Source organism: Lactuca virosa, chromosome 3 (genome assembly GCF_052849685.1).
Source record: "Lactuca virosa cultivar CGN04683 chromosome 3, Lactuca_virosa_CGN04683_v6, whole genome shotgun sequence".
In the NCBI taxonomy this organism is placed as follows: Eukaryota; Viridiplantae; Streptophyta; class Magnoliopsida; order Asterales; family Asteraceae; genus Lactuca; species Lactuca virosa.
The window spans coordinates 100,512,063-100,533,376 of record NC_136428.1 but is presented as its reverse complement, the minus strand read 5'-3'; the positions used below and the strand labels follow the sequence as shown (position 1 = coordinate 100,533,376).

Here is a 21,314-nt window from a genome sequence, read left to right as displayed (position 1 = left end):
GTGCGGTTTTAAGGCCAAACCGAACCGCAAACCGCATGGTGCGGTTTTTGTATTCTTAAAACCGTTGGGTGCGGTTTTGCAATGGTTCGGTTTTTCGGTTTTTAAATGCGGTTTCGGTTTGTATCGGTGCGGTTTCGGTTTTAAACCGTGTTTAGAATTTGGTGTAGTTTTTTATGTTTTTTGGTGCGCTTTTTTAAAACTGTAAGAACTGAAAACCATGTGCATGTAAGTTTTTATTGTGCTGTTTTTTTTTTAAATCATTCATTTTCAACTCAAACAAAAATACATAAACAAAAACTGGAAGTCGCTTAAAATATAACTTGTGACTACTCAGAAACTAATTAATAATTGAAGGTTGGTTGATTTTGACATAATTTGTTACAAGCTTATTACATGTAATCGATAAGTACGTTTAGCTAACAATAGAACATTTCTTTTGCACCCCATATAGTCTTACAAAAACACAAAATAAACATATAATAAATATATTATCGTTTATAAGTAGCATGTATATAATATACATTGATTGATTTATTACTATACACGCTTGCGGTGCGGTTCGGTTTTGGTAGGCCGGTTTTTTGGATAGAAACCACACCGAACCGTTGACCTTCGGTTTTTGCAAAAATTAAATCCGCACCATTGGTTTTTGCATCAGTTTCGGTTTTTCGGTTGCGGTCTATTGCGGTTTTGTCGGTTTTTCTTTAGTCGGTTCGGTTTTTGCTCAGCCCTATCATTGTCCATAACATTTTCTGACACTTTTATTTCTCACATCAGAGCTTGTATCTTAATTTTTTCATTCATCTTTGAAGCGCATAATGTTTCTTTAAGAACAAAGCATTACAATTTCTATAAACCAAGAAAAAAAGAACTACATTTTGTATATATTTTTATACTTATACAAACCAATAAAATGTTAATGAGTGTTAAAATTGCAGGAAGGAGACCTCAAAAGTGAACCACCATTGAAGCAATGCTTCATGCATCTCCTTCTACCCCTAAGCTAACCCCTCCAGTCGTAGGCCTATAACAATTAAACAATTTCCGATTAAACTTCAATTGTAAAATAGATCAAATAATCAGAAACTGAAGAACAGTAACACTTACAGTCCATTAAGCACTTTAATCGTATCATAGAAAAACCATTGAAGAGTCACAACAGGTCCCACAAGTGCAACTCTTATAGGAAGACTTCTTGTAAACAAATTCATCATTCCAATACTCTTTGCAACCTGCAACACTGTGTGATTAGCCTTCTTGTTATATAAAGAAGACACAATATTATCAGCTGGATTCGAAATCACAGTTCCCACAGCTCCAGCAGTATACCCAGCTAAACATGTCACCCCTAATTGTTGTCCCCTCGAACATTCCTCCTTTCTCTTTTGAACAAACTTTCTGTAAATTAGGTCAACCGAATGCTCAAATGTTGAGAACATGATCATTGAAAATGGAAGATTACGTCCCCAAAGTGGAAGAAGCCCCTTGTAAAACCCAGAAATTCCTTCTCGTGAATATAATTTTGGGAACCCATCTGATAATCCCTTTGCGAAATTGGGTTGTGTTTGGACACGAACTTTCACAGCTTCAAATGGACAAAGAGCAATGTCTGCAAATACTTGAGCAGATGCACTACTGAGGAAATATACGATGCTTTGTCTTTCGTCTGTTAATACATCTGTGTAACGTCTTTTGAAGAATTCGTAAAGTCCGAATTTGAATCCACCTTGAACGCCATAGCCGAATAGTTTACCCGACCATCCTCTCCATAGAGACGAAGGACCTTCTTCTTTCCAGAGAATATTGAGACCAGAGGCGATACTGTGAAACTTGATTGGATTCACCTGTGTTAATGAAATTGACACGAAAATTGTCAAAAGTATGTAAAGATTAAAGAACCCTAACGCAAAAATCGTTGCGAGATCGTTGTCATGGAGAATTGATGCAGAATGAAGAACTTATATGTGTATGTGCGTTAATGGAAGAGGGTATTTGACCTGCATATTGACTTTCAAGACATCAAGAGGGGTGACGGCGAGATGGGTGGCGCCGGCGCTGAACATGCCACCGGCGGTGCATATGCCATAATAGTAATACCCGCCTCCTTCCACCCCCAATTTTGTTCTGAAATCAGTCATTCCCCCTTCTTCAAAGAAAACCCATATCTGATCTGCCGAAATCCCAGAGATCTTTCTTCACAGGCTGTTATGATCAGATGAATTTTCAGGGTTTTTGTTAAAGTTTGGGGAGAAAAAGAGGGTTTAAGGTACGAAAGAGGGTGGCTGCGGGGAAAATTCTCTTGATGGAAGTAAACCCACGTTCGCAGTGACAAATGCAAGGCCCATATGATGATATGAGAAAGAGACACGTGAAAGATGGTAGCTGAAGTCAGCCGTGAACTAATTTGCTCCAAATTCGTGGGAATTGGATGCAAATTTGATAGCGACTGCAACCAATTCCAGATTGGATCCATTCGATTCTAGAAACTAGAAACCCTTGAAAGTAGAAAAAACATGGAATTGTCCACCCTTGGAACCGGACTGCACTCAATGGTGAAATTACTAAAATAGGCAACCGAATTGATCGTCTCGACAATTCTGATCCAAACGTCTCCTACTCCAACTCGGTTCGATATATGTTTTGTAGGTCCCCCGTTAACTCTGATCTAAACTTCTCCCGGTTAACTCTCCGTTTGATTTTTTTTCCACAAAAAGACTTAATATTTTTTCCATAATAATCTAATATTTTGGTATTTTTTCGATTTAAATATAGTTCCTATTATATGCTTTGATAATGAGTTTATGGTAGTCATGCTGACTATGACATTATGATGTTTTGCATATTTAGATGATAAATTTTTAATTATTTGAAATTTCTTGCTAAATGATTTTAAATAATGTTAAGTTTTTTTTTAAACGTCAAACTAACTAACCTACTACTCCTAAATAACCACCTATATCTCCACCGAGACTTGAACCCATGACCTTTCATATGAGAGGGTCACTCATTATCGCTAGGTCATTGACCCTTTGGTTAATCATGTACATATTGCATCTCATGCATAGGGTTATGAGTTAGATGACTTTGTGTGGTCCGAACATTTTACGAGGTTTTGAGGTTTCTCGCTCGTGTTACAAGTTTGATTCTTGGTGTGCCGGTGAGTAGAAATATGTCCAAAATGGAGTCTTGGAGTGAGACCGTCCAGAAGGTGGCTGTGAGACTGTACACATTTGTGGAGCCCAAAATTATCTCTCCAAAATAGTCATTGTGGAGAGAAGGAGGACTTCATATATCGTCACTTATAAGACCGTGTCGCACTGATGTGTGATACACTAACATATACATTCTAAATGGAAAGTTAAGTCCTTTTCTTTAGGAGGTGGATTGATTCTTGCCATATCAATGTTGGGTGTTATTCCTACTTACTTTATGTCTCTTTTCAAGGTCATGGTGGGGGCCTTGTCTAAGCTGGAGTCTTTGCGTAATAACTTTTTTATAGTTTTGATTTGGAGGAACGAAAGATGACGGGAAAAGGTGATGACGTACAAAAAGTATTGTTGTTCGTTGTTAACCGAGCTCTTTTGTTTAAGTGAGTTTGGCGTTTTCGTTCTCAAAATAATGCCTTATGGGTTAAAGTTGTTAGAGCAATTCATAGATCTCATAGATATTTAGATAGAGACTTATCTCCAAACAGGAGGTCAGCTTGGTTGGATATTCGTAAAGGCGTTTATAATTTCCAAGACAAATGTGTAAATCTTATGTCTTTGTGGATATTCGTAAAGGCGTTTATAATTTCCAATACAAATGTGTAAATCCTATGTCTTTGTGTTGGATAAAGTTGGGGGATGGGTCTCTTACTTCTTTTTGGGATGATCATTGGATTCACAATTTTCCTTTACAAATGTGTTTTCCTAGGTAGTTTGCTCTTGAGTCATTGGATTCACAATTTTCCTTTACAAATGTGTTTTCCTAGGTTGTTTGCTCTTGAGTCAGATAAAAAAACCTATTGTTCAAGCGAAGATGAAATCGTATAGTTGTTTCGATTCTTTTCATCAACTCCCGAGAGGAGGGGTTGAAACTGGCCAGTTAGTTAGTTTCGTTTCTTTGTTATCATTGGTTTCTTTAAGGGACAATAAATATAGATGGTTTTGCTAGTCCAGTTTTAATAAAATTTTGAGTTATCCTCTTTGATAACATAGTAAATCAATCTTTCTTATGGTGTAATGTCGTATTTAAGAAATATATTAATTGGGTTGTTGGCTTCAAAACCCCCAACTTGATATCATGTGATGTTTTTTCTTTGTCCTGACTAGTTGCTAGCTAGTCCAGTTTTATTAAAATTCTGATGTACAAAAAGAGAAGATAGATGGTTTTGCTCTTTGTCGGGTTTCGATAAAGATGAACGTTTTTGCTTGGAGGTTTGCTTTGGATATGCTCCCCATGAGATGTAATCTTGATAGACGTGTCATGGGTATTACTTCGGTGTTATGTATTATTTGTGATGATGGGTTGGATTCGATTAATAATTTGTTATTCTCGTATGTGTTGGCTAGAGATCTTATGCGTTATGTTATGTGCTGGTGGGGTATGTCGAGTCCTATGTTGTTGTCTTATGAAGATTGGTTAAAGGTTGTGCTTGGCTAAAAAGGTTAAGAACATCCTTAAAGGAGTTTTTTTATTGTAACATCCGTTTTCTTGGATGAATCGAATTAGGTTTTCAGAGGGTCAAAAGGTTGGATTTTTTGAGAAAAAGGGGTCCTCACAACGTGAGGCATGGAGGCTCACGGCGTGAAGAGGGTTGTATGAAGATTCTATCCGGTACTGAGCTCACGACGTGAGCAATAAGAGTTCACGACGTGAGGATCGCTGCAGCCCAAGCCCACGGAGTTTTAGGGTTTCCGACGTATTTAAGCCCCTTTAACTCGGTTTTAGGGTTCATTTCTCAGCCTCCACCTTCCCCTAACTCAGAAAAACCCTAACCCTAATCCATTTTGGTGATTTTGGATCCATTTTAGTGTTTTGCTGACTAGAAGAGGAAGAATGAGAAGTTTTGTAGTGTTGGTTCAGCAAGGAGGCTTCATCATCATCATCTTGAGCACATTTTGGACCATTGTAAGTTTCCAAGATCCAATCTTTATGAGCTCAAATTGCTAGATCTAAGTTCTAAGCTCCCTTTTTGCATGTTTATGTTGGATTGCATGCTCGGGATCCATAAAGTTGGCAACTTTATAGATCAATGAGTCATTCTCTATGGTTTAGTCATATGGATCTGAAGTATGGTTATAATTTATGAATCTTGTTTGAGTTTGGGGCCACTTCTTGTCATTTCGACCTAAGATGGGTTAGGACATGATTGGGGCATGCATGTCCATCAAGTAATCATTTTTATTGGCCTTTGGGGCCTTTTTTAGCTTCTGAAAGAATTAGGATTAAAGGCTTAATGGATTAAGGACTTAAAAGTTGGATTTTTAGCCTCAAACTATTCTCACGACGTGAGACACAAGGTCCCACGACGTGAGAAGCGTTATGTCCCGATTCTGGAGAGCTGGTTGGATCTCATGACATGAGGATAGGTCGCTCACATCGTAAGGCTAGCTCAGGTGGCATTTATTGACTGAGTTGACTGGGTTGAGTCGGGATGAGTGGGATTTGATCGAGCGAGCTCTCACGATGTGACCAAGGCTGGTCACGACGTGAGGTGTGGTTTTGGGCTTTGTTGGGCCATTGTATTTCTGATTGTGGGCCATGGTTAGGCTGTGGGCTTCCTTGGTTTTGGTCCCATGATAGTTTTTGGGCCCAATTAGGAAGTTAGGTCATATTGGGCTTTGAGTTGCCATTTTGGGCTTTTGGGTTGGGCCTTGTTTTTGGGCCAAGTAAGAAAATGGTAAAATGGTCTTTTACCCTTTAGGAAGTTGGTTTATGGAGTGGGCCTCAGATTTTGGATTATCGGGGTAATTATTGATCAAAGTTTGTATTTTAGTTAGTTAGCGCAAGGTTATCAGGTTCAGCAACCCGAACAGTCATTTGATTATCAGCGGATTGAGGTGAGTCCTTCCTCACTGTACTTGCGGGTCGAAGGCACCAAGGGTGGCCCTTTAGATTTGATATCCTGTTATGTGGTAGTATGTTATCGTGTTGTAGTAATTTGTTAGATCGGTATCTTGGTATATAGGATGATGTTATGCTTAGTGATCTGTAGATCTGCCTGACTGTCTATAGACTGTTATATGTTTATTTGTTATATGAGCACATATTTGTTGGTGGTTGACGCTTTATTAGTTATGTGCGTGAGCCAACAGACTGGGGGCATTCGAACCCGATGGTTGATTAGGCTCGAGGGTATTCCATCCCGAGGATGACTGGACCCGTTTTATATTTATATATATATATATATATATATATATATATATATATATATATATATATATATATATATATATATATATATATATATATATATATATATATATATATTGGCATTCCAACCTGGGGCATTCCATTCCGATGGATTACTGGACCTGGAGGTTGACTGGGCCTGGGGTATTCCAACCCAATAGTTGACTAGACCCGACATGCTTGTTATGGTATATGATGAGACTGGACTGCTTCGTGCATCGGTCAACAGGTCGGTAGTATTCCAACCCGACGGTTGATTGGGCTCGAGGGTATTCCATCCTGAGGATGATTGGGCCTATCGTAGACATGCCTGGTATTCTAGTCTGAGGCTGATTGGGTCATGCATGAGTGTTTGTGCATGTGATTTGTTTCTATGGTGGTATTTTTGGGGAACTCACTAAGCTTCGTGCTTACAGTTTTGGTTTATGATTTCAGGTACTTCAGAGGACCGTGGCAAGGCAAATGTGTGACCGTACACATCCTTGGTTTTACGACTGATTGGATCTTGGGAGACTCTGATTTAAATAATGTTTTGGAAACAATGATTTTGTAAACACTTTTATTAGTAAATGGGTTGTTTTGAAAGGTTTAAATTTGTTGAAAATTTTGGGATGTTACATTTATACTTTTTAGTGGCGCATTTAGACCTTCAGAAATACGATGTTATTTGGTAAATCTACTCCTAAAAAGGCGGATTTGTTTGATAATTTTGTTATGTAACGCCCAGGAATTCATACCATGTACACCCCAAAATTTATCTTTTCTCATTTAAAATTTACAATTTATTTTAGTGTACACTGGCGATCTAGTATACAAGAAGTTATCACAAGGATCGTACTGACCACAAGTACATGATCAAGTCGGCATCACAAATAATCTACCTGCAAAATAAATCATCACAAAAATGTAACATGTATTTTCCTTTTTGACCCAAAAGTATAATTATGTTGCAAATTGGTCCTTACGCCAAGCGTACTTTGGGCGTACACTTGGCGTAGCTCATTACAAAGGGTCGCATGTGCATGTGAGTATGTTGGGCGTACTTGGAAGGTGAGCAAACCCTAATTTTAAGGTTTTGAGCACTATTTAAGCATCCATATCCCTCAAAACCCTTTCCTCCATCAGCCCCCATTTCCCAAAAACGTCCCTTGCAAACCCTAATTATTTGGTGTGTGATTTTGAGCTTGAAAAGAGTGTGTTCTTGTGCTTGTGAAGGAGGAAGAAGGTGCAAAATCATCTTGGAAGCTCAAGGTAACTTAGATCTAGAAGTATCTCACTCTCAAGCATCCCTTGAAGGTATAAAGCTTGGAACTTGATGAATGTTTTCCTTAGATATTGCTAGTTCTTAAGGTTTTATGCATTTTGGTCTCATAATCTTGGTATTCATGAGTATGGCTTACTCTAAACCATAAGAGATGTCCTTTCAGACGTTTTTAAGTGCTAGGAACAACACAAATGTGATATTTGTCCCTTTCTTCCCTCCACGCAAGAGTTATGATGCTTTGATTTGTGTATTAAGTTAGGGTTTTGGTTTTTGGACTCCTTCTAGCTATGGAAAGTCATAAAGTTTGAAACTTTATGACTTAGAATGATATTTGGGACTAGATCTGAGCTTTGAACGTGAGATCTTAATGAAATAAGCACTTAATTGAAGAAAATGGAATTAGTTGAGTACGTTGGGCATACCTGGTGGTACGTTGTGTGTACCTAGCTGGAGCCCTGTGATTTGGCCAAGGATCTATTACTCTAAGCGTAGTGACTGAGTACGTTGGGCGTACTCAGTCTGTGTTGATTCTTTGACTTTTTTACTTTGACCTTGACCATGATTTTGACCAAGTTTGACTAAGGGACATTTTAGGTAATTTGATTTTAGGTCACTGTTTATTATATAGGTGACTGGTAGTTTCAGCAGTTGGATCAGTGATCTGTTCTGCTACATTTCAGACTATGAGGTGAGTTTTCCTCACAATACTCGTGGGTCGAAGGCATCAATTCTAGCCCACTAGGTTATGTATCCTAGTGTATGGGATGTTATTATGCTATAGTGATATGTAGATCTATATCATGATTTGTGTTGTTATATGATTTATCTGTTGCATATGTCGACATAGTGTGGTATGGGTTGAGGCTTTACTGCTATTTATGTAAGCCAACAGATCGGGGCATTCGAGTGCGATAACTGAATGGACCAAGGAAATCCATTTTGATAACTGTGGGCCGGAGGTAATCCAGCCCGATGGTTGTGGACCTGAGGCTAATCCACTCTGATGATTGTGGACCCAGCAAGTATGTTTGTATATGGTCTGTTGTGTGGGGTATTTTTGGGAATCTCACTAAGCTTTTGCTTACACTTTAAGTGTTATGTTTCAGGTACTTCAAAGGATCGGGACAAGGCGACGGCGTGATCGTACATATCCTTCAGTGATATGTCTTTGGAGATTTTATGATAGTTGTACATAACTAAAATTTTATAGCCTGAGAATGTTTGATTTAGCCTTATTTCATGTCCATTGTCTAGTTGTGGGCTTAGGGTAGAATCAAGTATTCAACCCTCTATAGAATCCATCATTATGTATGATTACCATGCACAAGTGGCTACATGGTTGGTGGAAGTTCCATGAGTGAGTGTGGTTGAAGCAGGCCAGCTTGAGGAGTGATTAGCCACTCTTCAAAGAGTGAGTATAGGATGTATGTGAATCCTAGTTGTTGAGCTTTATGATCGGGTGGTCTGTGATGACCCCATGATACAAATACAGATAGGTGTGGAAGGTAGTATGGGCCCGTACTAATGAAACCATAGGACCCATATGCATAGCAAGGAAGTCATGAACCCCGAGGGTGTAGTCTTTCCGTAATGATTGTAATAGTATGAATTGTGGCATTTCTGATATATTTTTGGTTCATTTTTAGTAGGGTGTACACAAGATGTTCTAAATCAGGAGTTGGCGGCCCACAGAGGCCAGGATTGTCAGATGATGACATTCACGAGTTGATCGCCACTATGATGGCTGCTGCTGTCCGTGGTGCCATCCCGAAGGTTTTTGGGTTCATCAAGACCGTGATGATTGAGTTGTACGATGAGCGGTATGTTGTTGTGTATGAGGTTGTTGCTGCTGCTGTGGGGGTTCAGGGGATAGGTAAATTCCAGTACCGGGACTTCAGCAACACGAAGCCCCCAGAGTTCGACGGGGCCAAGGACCCGATCATGGCCATGAGGTGGATTTCTGACATGGAGGGTTGTTTATTTACCTGTTCATGTCGGGAGTACTGGAAGGTCAGGTGCGCCCTGAACCTTCTTCGACTAGGCACGAAGGTTTGGTGGAACCTGGCGACCGGTTCCTATAATCCTGAGAAGAGGACTGCTGTTACCTGGGATCAGTTCTCATATATGTTTCGCATGAAATATGTTCCTTTAGTGGAGAGAGAGAGAGAGAGAGAGAGAGAGAGAGAGAGAGAGAAAGAGAGAGAGAGAGAGAGAGAGAGAGAGAGAGAGAGAGGTTGGCTCAAGAGTATCTATCATTGAGGCAGACGACATAGTCAGTGACAGAGATCACCAAGATGTTTACTGAGAAGGCTCTTTTTTGTCCTGAGTATTCTGCCACGAAGCCGGCCCAGATGGCGCGATACTTGAGCATGCTCAAGATTGAGATTCGACAGTTTATATCTACCCAGTGATACAGTACCCTATTCGGGCTTCAGGATGTCGTGCAGAGGCGAAATATTGAGATTATGACTTAGACGAAGGAAGAGAGCAGGCTCCAATTCAACCACAGCCTGCAGCAAAGTGCTTCAAGCCCGCTGATTCATGATCTGGGGGACATAGGGGCCACACTTGTGGAAAGTGCGACAAGGTTCATGAGGGTATTTTTCGATCTTCTTCTGGGTGCCACAAATGTAGCAGGGATGGCCATGTTGCTAGGGATTGTCATCAACGGGCCCCGTTAGCGAGCACCAGGATTTGTTACCATTGTGAGCAGGTTGGCAATGTGAAGGTCAGTTGTCCCTTGCTAGCCGCCAAACCAGTGCAGCATTATCCATGACTACTTTGAGGATTACAGATGGATGTCAGGGGAGAGCTGAGGCCCCGAAGGCCAGGGGTCGTGCATTTTAGCTCATTGCAGAGGAGGCCAGGGCGGCGCCTCACGTCATTACTAGAATGTTTTCATTTATAATTCTATCAAGTTATTTTATTGTATGCTTAGGATTATATTTATGTCAGGTACTTTATTAGTGAACTCCTTGCTTGCTCTTGTGCTTTTTTACTCGGGGGTGAGTTGGTCCTTTGTGTCTCAGTCCTTCAGTAGGAGTTTTGATATGTCTCTTGGAGAGTTGGAGTGCCCGTTGCGAGTTTCCATCACCAACGAGCACGAGGTTTCCGCATCGAGCGTTTTTCAGGATTGTACCTTGGAGATTTTCGGCGTGTCTTACCCGATCGATTTGATCCCTATCTCTATGGGGGGATGTATGTGTGATAGTGGGGATGGACTGGTTGAGTAGATTTGGTGCCATGATAGATTGTAATGGACTTCGGGTTGTGGTTCGAACTGATTATTTATTGTGAGGGTACCAGAGTCGGTTCAGCTTTTTGTTCAACCGCCAGGGCTCGACAGTATATTTAACACTGATGTTCAAGATATCTTGATTATGTGATTGACACTGGGATGGAGAAGGGGGTTTTATATCATATGTGCCTATAGTCAGAGAGTTTCTAGATGTGTTCCCAGAGGAATTACCCGGTCTGCCTCCAGCAAGGCAGGTTGAGAAGGATTGATTTGGTTCCCGGCGCGGCCCCGGTTGCTAAGGCGTCGTATTGTTGACCACAGCCTGATATGTAGGAGTTGTCCTCTCAACTTCAAGAGATATTGGGCAAGCAGCTTATTAGACCGAGCAGTTCGCCTTATGGAGTTCTGATTTTGTTTGTTAAGAAGAATGATGGTTCACACCGGATTTGCATTGATTACCGGGAGTTAAACAAGCTGATGGTGAAGAACTGTTACCCACTTCCATGGATTAATGACCTATTCGATCAGTTGCAGGGTGCATCTTGGTTCTCCAAGATCGATTTGAGTTCAGAGTATCATCATATGAGAGTCAGTGAGGAGGATGTGGAGAAGACAACGTTTCGAACACATTATGGTCATTACGAGTTCATGGTGATGTTGTTTGGGCTCACCAATGCACCTATAAAATTCATGAATTTTATGAATCAGGTATGTAGTCCAATGCTTGATCGATCAGTCATTGTTTTTATCGATGATAGCTTGGTCTATTCCAAGACTAGGGAGCAGCATGAGGAGCACCTTCAAGAGATTTTGGGAGTGTTGAGAAGGGAGAGGCTTTATGCCAAGTTCTCGAAGTGTGAGTTCTGGTTATGGGAGGTCCAGTTCTTGGGACACCTCGTTAACCAGAACAGGATTTTGGTCGACCCAGCCAAGATTGAGGCGGTTATGTAGTGGGAGGTCCCGAAGACTCCTTCGAAGATTAGGAGTTTTCTGGGTTCAGCAGGGTATTATCGGAGGTTTATTCAGGATTTATCAAAAGTTGATGTACCTTTCACTCGTTTGATGAGGAAGGGCATGGATTTCCGCTGGGGACCTGAGCAGCAGACTGCGTTCAAGTGTGTGCAATATAGTTGTACATAATTAAACTTTTATAGCCTAAGAATGTTTGATTTAGCCTTATTTCATGTCCCTTGTCTAGTTGTGGGCTTAGGGTAGAATCAAGTATTCGGCCCTCTATAGAATCCATCGTTATGTTTGATTAACATGCACAAGTGGCTACAAGGTTGGTGGAAGTTCCATGAGTGAGTGTGGTTGAAGCAGGCCAACTTGAGGAGTGATTATCCACTCTTGAGAGAGTGAGTATAGGATGTATGTGTATCCTAGTTGTTGATCTTTATGATCGGGTGGTCTGTGATGACCCCATGAGACATATACGGATAGTTGTGGAAGGTAGTATGGGCCCGTACTAATGAAAGCATAGGACCCATATGCGTAGCAAGGAAGTCATGAACTCCTAGGGTGTAGTCTTTTCGTAATAATTGTAATAGTATGAATTGTGGCATTTCTGATATATTTTTGGTTCATCTTTAGTAGGGTGTACACAAGTGGTTCTGGATCAGGAGTTGGCATCCCGCAGAGGCCAGGATTGTCAGATTATGATATTCATGAGTTGATCGCCACTATGGTGGTTGCTGCTGTCTGCGGTGCCATCCCGAAGGTTTTTGGGTTTATCAAGACCGCGATGATTGAGCTGTTCGATGAGCGGTATGCTGTTGTGTATGAGGTTGTTGTTGCTGCTGTGGGGGGTTAGTGGATAGGTAAATTCCAGTATCTGGACTTCAGCAACATGAAGCCCCTAGATTTTGACGGGGTGAAGGACCCGATCGTGGCCATGAGGTGGATTTCTGACATGGAGGGTTGTTTATTTACCTGTTCCTGTCGGGAGGACTGGAAGGTCAGGTGCGCCCTGAACCTTTTTCAACTAGGCACGAACGACTGGTGGAACCTGGTGACCGGTTCCTATAATCCTGAGAAGAGGACTGCTGTTACCTGGGATCAGTTCTCAGAGATGTTCCACATGAAGTATGTTCCTTTAGTAGAGAGAGAGAGGGGGGGAGAGAGAGAGAGAGAGAGAGGTTGGCTCCAGAGTATCTATCATTGATGCAGACGACATAGTCGGTGACAGAGATCACCAAGATATTTACTAAGAAGGCTCTTTTCTGTCCTGAGTATTCTTCCACGAAGCCGGCCCAGATGGCGCGATACTTGAGCATGCTCAAGACTGAGATTCGACAATTTATATCTACCCAGTGATACAATAACCTCTTCGAGATTTAGGATGTCGCGCAGAGGCAGAAGATTGAGATTGAGACTTAGAAGAGGGAGGAGAGCAGGCTCCGATTCAGCCACAGCCTGCTGCAAAGCGCTTCAAGCCCGCTGATTCACGGTCTGGGGGACATAGGGGCCAAACTTGTGGAAAGTGCAGCAAGGTTCATGAGGGTCTTTGTTAATCTTCTTCTGGGTGCCACAAATGTAGCAGGGAGGGCCATGTTGCTAGGGATTGTCATCAGTGGGCCCCGTTAGCGAGCACCAGGATTTGTTACCATTGTGAGCAGGTTGGCCATGTGAAGGCCAGTTGTCCCTTGCTAGCCGCCAAACCAGTGCAACACTATCCATGACTACTTTGAGGATTACAGATGGATGTCAGGGGAGAGCTGAGGCCCCGAAGGCCAGGGGTCGTGCATTTTAGCTCATTGCAGAGGAGGGCAGGGCGGCGCCTGACGTCATTACTGGAATGTTTTCATTTATAATTCTATCAAGTTATTTTATTGTATGCTTATGATTGTGTTTATGTTAGGTACTTTCTTTGTGAACTCCTTGCTAGCTCTTGTGCTTTTTTACTCGGGGGTGAGTTGGTCCTTTGTGTCTCAGTCCTTTCAGTAGGAGTTTTGATATGTCTCTTGGAGAGTTGGAGTGCTCGTTGCGAGTTTCCATCGCCAACGAGCACGACGTTTCCGCATCGAGCGTTTTTTAGGATTGTACCAATCTGTCACACCCCCAAACCAAGGATGGCGGAAACGTCCGGGGGTGGAGGACTTCATGTATAGTATCATAACAGCAATTGTAATAGTAATTCAAGCAAACACAACCAACATATATATAAAAAAATTTACATCATTGTATGAATTACATGTTTACGAATCAATCACAATATGTTGATAAAATATGAAATAGTAGACGCCTTAGCGTCCCATCCTCAAAAGCACTTGATTACCTGTTTAATGATTTCCTGAGAATACAAGTTTTTGAAAAAGTGTCAACACGAAGGTTGGTGAGTTCATAAGCTTTTCGTTTGTAAAAGTAGTATTTGTGTTAGAAAAATCCAATATTTTCCTTAATGTGTAAATGTAGTCTTAAAACCCAAAGACCGAAATGTACAAGTAATTTGTCATATTTATAGTAAAACAATGCAAGTTTAAATCGACATAAACTCGTTAAATTTTAATGAAGTCCCCGTAAATTCCAATGTTTGTTAATACTTTATGTGAGTTTATTATAACCATACTATGACCACGGTTGCCTAAAACGACGTTCTTCAGGCGTCGGAAATGTTATGACATTTGTCACCCCAGACCTATCGGTCTAACTGTTGCATGCAGTTTAGGTGTGGGTTTGTCAAACCCAATATAGATCTATACACAAGTATCACGCTCTCCCTCAAGGAGACTCTGGTTACAATACAGGACTTAATGGTAATTTGAAGTAAATGTCTCACAAAGTCATTAACGGAATTACGTGTTATGAAAACTTGGTACTGTATGGCCGTACCTTGCTTAATGAAAATATCCTTTGTATAAATGTACCCTTTTTAAATGTATGTGTTATGTAATGTATCATAAACTATACCTATTATGGTTTATCAACCAAGGGTAGTACGTGGTAATGTATGCAAACTATATTCAAAATAGTTTATTTAATGTTTGAATGTATCGATTGTACTTTGATTATAATCACTTGTTATTCTTTATATTTTATATGACCAAATCCATTTGTAAACTGATGTGTGTCTAAATATTAAGATAAAATGTCATATATTGCAGTAACATATAGTCACATAAAGATATACACCTTGCTCAACATGTTACAAGGTGAAATGAAATTAACAGCAACTTTTCGTTAAAAACAGTTTCTGTTACCGTTCTTAGAAAATTTATAGAAAAATCATCACAGCTCTAAATCCAAATCCGCAAATTTTGAGAGTTTGGAATATGAGTCTAGTTTGTTCGTGAATTTTATCATGATTTTTAGTGATCTCTAACAGAGGTGAAAATGTTCATAATCACAGACTGGTCCGGGTTTGCCTCTGAAATGACAGGCAGTTTTGTAAAAATCACCATTAATTGTAGAAAAATCATTTGGAGATGTGCAAGTAGTCATTTTAAAGCTAAGAGTTTGAACTACTTGCACCTGAAACAGTTTTGAAAACTAAAATTTTTAAGTTGACCAAAACAGTCCGTGATTAACGTCCATCTTTTCTGATGCAATCTGTTAGAAAAAGTTTAATTGTGTTCTTGATGATTTTACTTGTATTCCCCCCTTAAAACTTAAGAAAAACATGTAAATGTATGGGTATGAACTCACCTTATGTGGTTTCAGTAGATGAAAGTGAGAGAGAGGAAGTGTTCAACTCAAGAACACTAAGAAGATGTCTTGATGATTCGAAAATCTAACATCGAATAAGATGGAACTTGTGTAAGATATCAATAATTTGAGTAGAATGGAGTTTAATAATTATGTGAATGATGAAGATACTTACTAATTGAAGAAAGAAATCCCTGGAGAAAGCCTTGAAGTTCTTGAAGTTAAGAGAAAAGATGAGAGAATTTTGGAGAGTGTTCTTGGTTGCTAAGTGTAGAATGAAAGAGTTTTTATGGAGAATGAGGAGAGAGGATCAATCCTCCAGCTCTTAGAACGTGGGAAGAGCTGGAGATTGGGTGTAAAGGTCCACTAAGGAGACAAGGAGTAGTGGGAAAGAGTGGATGATCATAGAGTGAGGTGGTGGTGGCTTGCTTTTGTCATAAAATAAGGAAAAGCAAATATTCCCTCAATAATTAGTCCAACCACCAATTCTTTTAATACATTTTTATAAAAACCCTGGAGATTTATATATTTTGGGGCCTTAGTTTATAAAATAAAGTTTTGGGTGAAAATCCCACGTTAAAATAATGAAAAACGGAGTTAAAACGAAGTCGTAGTCGAAAAAACCGGAAAAATTATGACACGCAAACATGCATGTCGTCTTCTTTTATGACAGGGGCTTCCTTGATACTCATTGCGTGTCCTCAACACGCGAGTCGTAAGTTTACGACAGACAAATGTGTGTCGTCTTCCTTTATGACAGGGACTTCGGTCCTGAAGCTTCAGTTTTGGGTCCTTAAGCCTATTTTACCCGTTTTTACCCCGTTTCAAGTGGTTTTTGACCCAGTTAAGGGTCGGGATGGCCCGAATGATTACAAAAATTTAAAGGAACTTTTGAGAAAGATTTGGGAGAGATTTGGGAGAGATTTCAATTAGAAAGAGATAGAGTGAAAACGATTTAGAGAGGTTTCGTTTGTGATTAATTTGAGTGTCCGGCTTCACAACGCAAGGTTCGTAAACCCCATTAAACCGTGTTTTAGTGTCGTACACAATCCCGATGATTGTGCAATAGTGTTTTATCGCTTTGGTTCGTTGTTTAGCACTGTTAAGGCTAAGGAAAATCAAACACATGAACTTTCCAAATGAGGATTTCTCATTAAAATAGCGAATTGTATAGTGATTACATAACGTAAACCCTAGCATACAAGGGTTATTGGAGTTGACCGGTTTGACTTATTGACTTTGAATTGACCGAAATTTGACGGTTGTCACATCATCCCCCCGTTAGAAGGCATTTCGTCCCGAAATTTTCATTTTGACTGGGATTTCAAGAGTTTGGGAAGAGATGTGGATACTTTTGTTTCATCTGATCCTCGCGTTCCCAGGTGAATTCGGGTCCTCGTTTAGTGTTCCAACGTACCTTCACGATGGAAATACGACTTTGTTTCGTTCGTTTGATTTCCCGATCCATGATTTCGACTGGTTCCTCCACGAAGTGGAGATTTTCGTTAACTTTGATTTCGTCGAGTGGTATTACGAGTGTCTCATCAGACAAACACTTCTTTAGGTTCGACACGTGAAACGTGGGATGTACTTTGTCGAGTTCCTGAGGTAATCGAAGTTTGTATGCTACTGGCCCAATCCTAGCAAGGATTTCGAATGGCCCGATGTACCTTGGATTTAGTTTCCCGCGTTTGCCGAATCGTATCATTCCTTTCCAAGGGGAAACTTTTAGTAGTACTCGATCACCCACCTGGAATTCCAAGGGTTTGCGTCGTTTGTCTGCGTAACTCTTTTGCCGATCGCGAGACGCTTTCAGTCTCTCTCGAATTTGAACGATCTTTTCTGTGGTTTCCCTTATGATTTCAGGGCCAGTGAGGGTGCTATTAGAGACTTGCCCTCTAGCTAGCTGTGTATCCCCCACCTCAGCCCAACACAGGGGTGATCTTTATTTGCGACCGTAAAGAGCTTCGAATGGAGCGACTTTGATGCTAGTATGATAGCTGTTATTGTAGGAGAATTCGATAAGCGGTAGATGGGTATCCCATGCTTTACCGAAGTCTATCACACAAGCTCTTAACATGTCTTCCAACGTTTGAATGGTTCGCTCGCTCTGTCCGTCGGTTTGTGGGTGGTAGGCCGTACTCATGTCAAGCCTAGTTCCCAATGATTTTTGTAGAGACTGCCAAAACCGTGAGGTAAATCTACTATCTCTATCGGAGATAATGGATATCGGCACACCATGGAGTCGTACAATCTCTCTGATGTACGTTCTAGTCAGCTTCTCCATCTTGTCGGTTTCTTTTATTGGTAGGAAGTGTGCTGATTTGGTCAATCTGTCTACAATTACCCATATTGTGTCAAGCCCGCCTGATGCCTTAGGCAGCTTGGTTATGAAGTCCATGGTTATTCGTTCCCACTTCCACTTAGGTATATCCGGCTGTTGTAATAGCCCGGATGGTTTCTGGTATTCTGTTTTGACCTTAGCGCAAGTCAGGCACTTGCTCACATAGGTAGCAATCTCAGCTTTCATGTTCGGCCACCAGTATAATTTCTTGAGGTCCAGATACATCTTATCCGACCCGGGATGGATGGAGTATCGAGTCTTGTGTGCTTCATTCATGACGACATCTCGGAGTCCACCGAACTTCGGTGTCCAAATCCGGTTCATGATATAACGTGCTCCATCCTCCTTGACTTCTAAGTTTTTATCCATTCCCCTTAATGTCTCTCCTGCCACCTTTTCTGGTTTCAAAGCTTCCAGTTGAGCTTCCTTGATTTGTATGGTCAGGTGGGAATGGATTGTCATTGTTAAGGATTTTACTCGGCGGCCCGAGTACTCCTTCCTGCTTAGAGCATCGGCCACTACATTGGCCTTGCCCGGATGATAACGAATTTCGCACTCGTAGTCATTCAGCAACTCCACCCATCTCCTCTGTCGCATGTTGAGCTCTTTCTGATTGAGGATATGCTGAAGACTTTTGTGATCAGTGAAGATAGTGCATTTCGTGCCGTAGAGGTAGTGTCTCCAGATCTTCAAAGCGAATACCACTGCTCCTAATTCCAGGTCGTGCGTAGCATAATTAACCTCGTGCGTCTTAAGCTGTCTTGATGCATACGCGATAACCTTCCCTCTCTGCATGAGCACACATCCGAGGCCTTGATTCGAAGCATCACAGTACACTACGAAGTCCTCGGTTCCCTCTGGGAGAGACAAGATCGGTGTGCTGCATAGGGCTTGTTTTAACGTTTGGAAAGCAGTTTCTTGATTATTTTCCCACTTGAATATCACACCTTTCTGCGTCAAGGTGGTGAGTGGTTTCGCAATCTTGGAGAAGTTTTGTATAAATCTTCGATAGTAGCCAGCAAGCCCAAGGAATTGTCGAATTTCGGTTGGCGTCTTGGGTGCTGACCAATTCTCGATTGCCTTGATCTTGGAGGGGTCCACATGTATGCCTTTCTCACTTACCACATGTCCAAGGAAATCCACTTCTCTAATCCAGAATTCACACTTAGAGAACTTAGCATAAAGCTTCTCCGCTCTTAGCGTCTCTAGCACTTGGCGTAGATGTAGGCGATGCTCTTCTTCGCTTCGCGAGTAGATCAAGATATCGTCGACGAATACGATTACAAACTTGTCTAGGTAGGGTCGACACACTCTATTCATTAGGTCCATGAATACCGCAGGTGCGTTTGTTAAACCGAAGGACATCACCACAAACTCGTAGTGCCCATAGCGAGTTCTGAATGCAGTTTTGGGAATATCTTCTTCTTGAACTCGTAGTTGATGGTAGCCTGACCTTAGGTCGATCTTTGAGAAGAAATTTGCTCCTTGGAGTTGGTCGAAAAGGTCGTCGATTCGGGGCAGAGGATATCGGTTTTTGATGGTGAGCTTGTTTAGTTCCCGATAGTCGATGCACATGCGAAAGGATCCGTCCTTCTTCTTTACAAAAAGGACTGGTGCTCCCCAAGGTGAGAAGCTTGGTCTGATGAACCCTTTGTTCAAAAGCTCGGTCAACTGACTGGACAACTCCTGCATTTCTGATGGTGCGAGGCGGTATGGAGCTCTGGCTACGGGGGTAGCTCCGGGTATTAAGTCAATTCTGAAATCGACTTGTCGTGCGAGTGGTACACCAGGAAGATCCTCTGGGAACACATCCGGGAAGTTACACACTTCGGGGATGTCCTTGATGTCTTTCACGTCTTGTTTCTTGTCTACTACATGGGCTAAGAAGGCGTGGTACTCCTTCCGGAGATACTTTTGGGCTTTGATGCATGAGATGACTTGTAAATTCGCACTAGGTTTGTCACCATAGATGAGAAGGGTTTCGTCATTTGGTAGATTGAGGCGAACGGCCCTTTCGTAACATAAAATGTCGGCACGGTGAGGAACTAACCAATCCATCCCGATGATTACGTCGAAGCTTTTTATGGTGACTGGCATCAGGTCAATTTTAAATGTATGGTTGTCTAGAGTGAGAGTACATTCTGAGTATATGTCGCTAGTGCGTTCTACTTTCCCATTTGCCATTTCTACTACATAAGTATCCTTTAGTGATTGGGGATTTTGTTCAAGTAAATGTTTATATTGGTGGCTCACGAAACTCCTCTCCGCTCCACTATCGAATAGTACGCATGCATAAGAGTTATCGAGGAGAAACGTACCGGTAACCACCGTGGGATCCTCGACTGCTTCCCCATGTCCTATTGCCAGGACTCTTCCTACTCCACCAGCATTAGGGGCTTGTGCTTTGGGGCAGTCTCTTTTGAAGTGACCTGCGTCTCCACAGTTGTAGCAGGTCCGGGTTGCTCCCGTACTGGCGACTTGGTTGATTGGTTGAGCCGGCGCTTTACAGAAACGAGCAGTGTGCCCCTTCCTGTCGCAGTTGTTACAGTGCATCTCCCTACAAGCACCATTGTGGTGAAAGTTGCACTTGTTGCACTTAGGTAGTTTTCCCGCATATGGCTTCGGTGGTGCTGGAGTGGTAGCAGTAGTGGCAGCATTAGTGGCAGCATGGACAGCAACAATTTGTTGCTTCTTAGCGGGGTCCTGTGCTGGTTGGCTCTTCTTTTCGTTCCAGAACTTCCTTTTGTTGTTTCCCCCTTTTGATTTATCAGTGGTGGTGGTTGTAGTATTATGACCGGCTCGGTGGTCAACAAGTTGTTGTGCCAGCTCCCTGGCACTGTCAAAAGTAGTTGGCCTTGAAGCCAGGACACTACTTTGCACATGGAGAGACAGTCCCCAAAGGTATCGCTCCACCTTTTTCTCCTCCGGAGTAACCATTGTTGGGCAGAGGAGAGCCAATTCATTGAATCGGGTGGTGTAGGTTTCAAGGTCAGAGCCCGTCATCCTGAGGTTCCAGAGTTCTTGTTCCAGTTTTTGAATTTCACCTCTCGGGCAGTACTCCTTCATCATCAACGTTTTTAGTTCTGCCCAGGTTATGGAGCTAGCCACTTCGAGAGTAAGTGACTTAACCCGGCAGTTCCACCAAGTAAGGGCCCGACCGGTGAAGGTTAAGGTTGCGAACTTAACTTTGCTCGCTTCGGGGCAGGAGCACACCTGAAAGACTACTTCGGTCTTTTCAAACCATTGCATCAACGTGATGACTCCCCCGCTTCCATTGAAGTTGTCGGGTTTGCCATTTGTGAAGTCCTTGTATGAACACTCTTTTGCACGCCACGTACTGTCTCCGTGGTTAGAGTGTGTAGCTCCCGATCCCGAACCACCAGCTCCGTTGGTCCCTATCTGCGACATTGCGGCCGCTACGGCTGCTGTTA

General features: G+C 41.8%; 1 protein-coding gene and 1 long non-coding RNA gene across 2 annotated transcripts; both read right to left on the bottom strand.

The window, feature by feature from the left end:
- Positions 1 to 821: 821 nt before the first annotated feature.
- PHT3;3 (phosphate transporter 3;3) lies at positions 822 to 2,555 on the bottom strand. Its single transcript, XM_079085230.1, has 3 exons — positions 1,998 to 2,555; positions 1,108 to 1,844; positions 822 to 1,024 (listed from the first exon to the last, which is right to left on the bottom strand). Exons 1-3 carry the CDS (start codon positions 2,136 to 2,138, stop codon positions 979 to 981), a joined length of 924 nt encoding a protein of 307 aa, XP_078941356.1. The 5' UTR covers positions 2,139 to 2,555; the 3' UTR covers positions 822 to 978.
- Positions 2,556 to 14,031: 11,476 nt separating this feature from the next.
- On the bottom strand, positions 14,032 to 20,456 carry LOC145162510 (uncharacterized). The gene is made up of 2 exons (XR_013739149.1): positions 20,202 to 20,456; positions 14,032 to 14,187 (listed from the first exon to the last, which is right to left on the bottom strand). It is a non-coding gene; the product is annotated as an uncharacterized LOC145162510 (long non-coding RNA).
- Between the last annotated feature and the right edge of the window lie 858 nt (positions 20,457 to 21,314).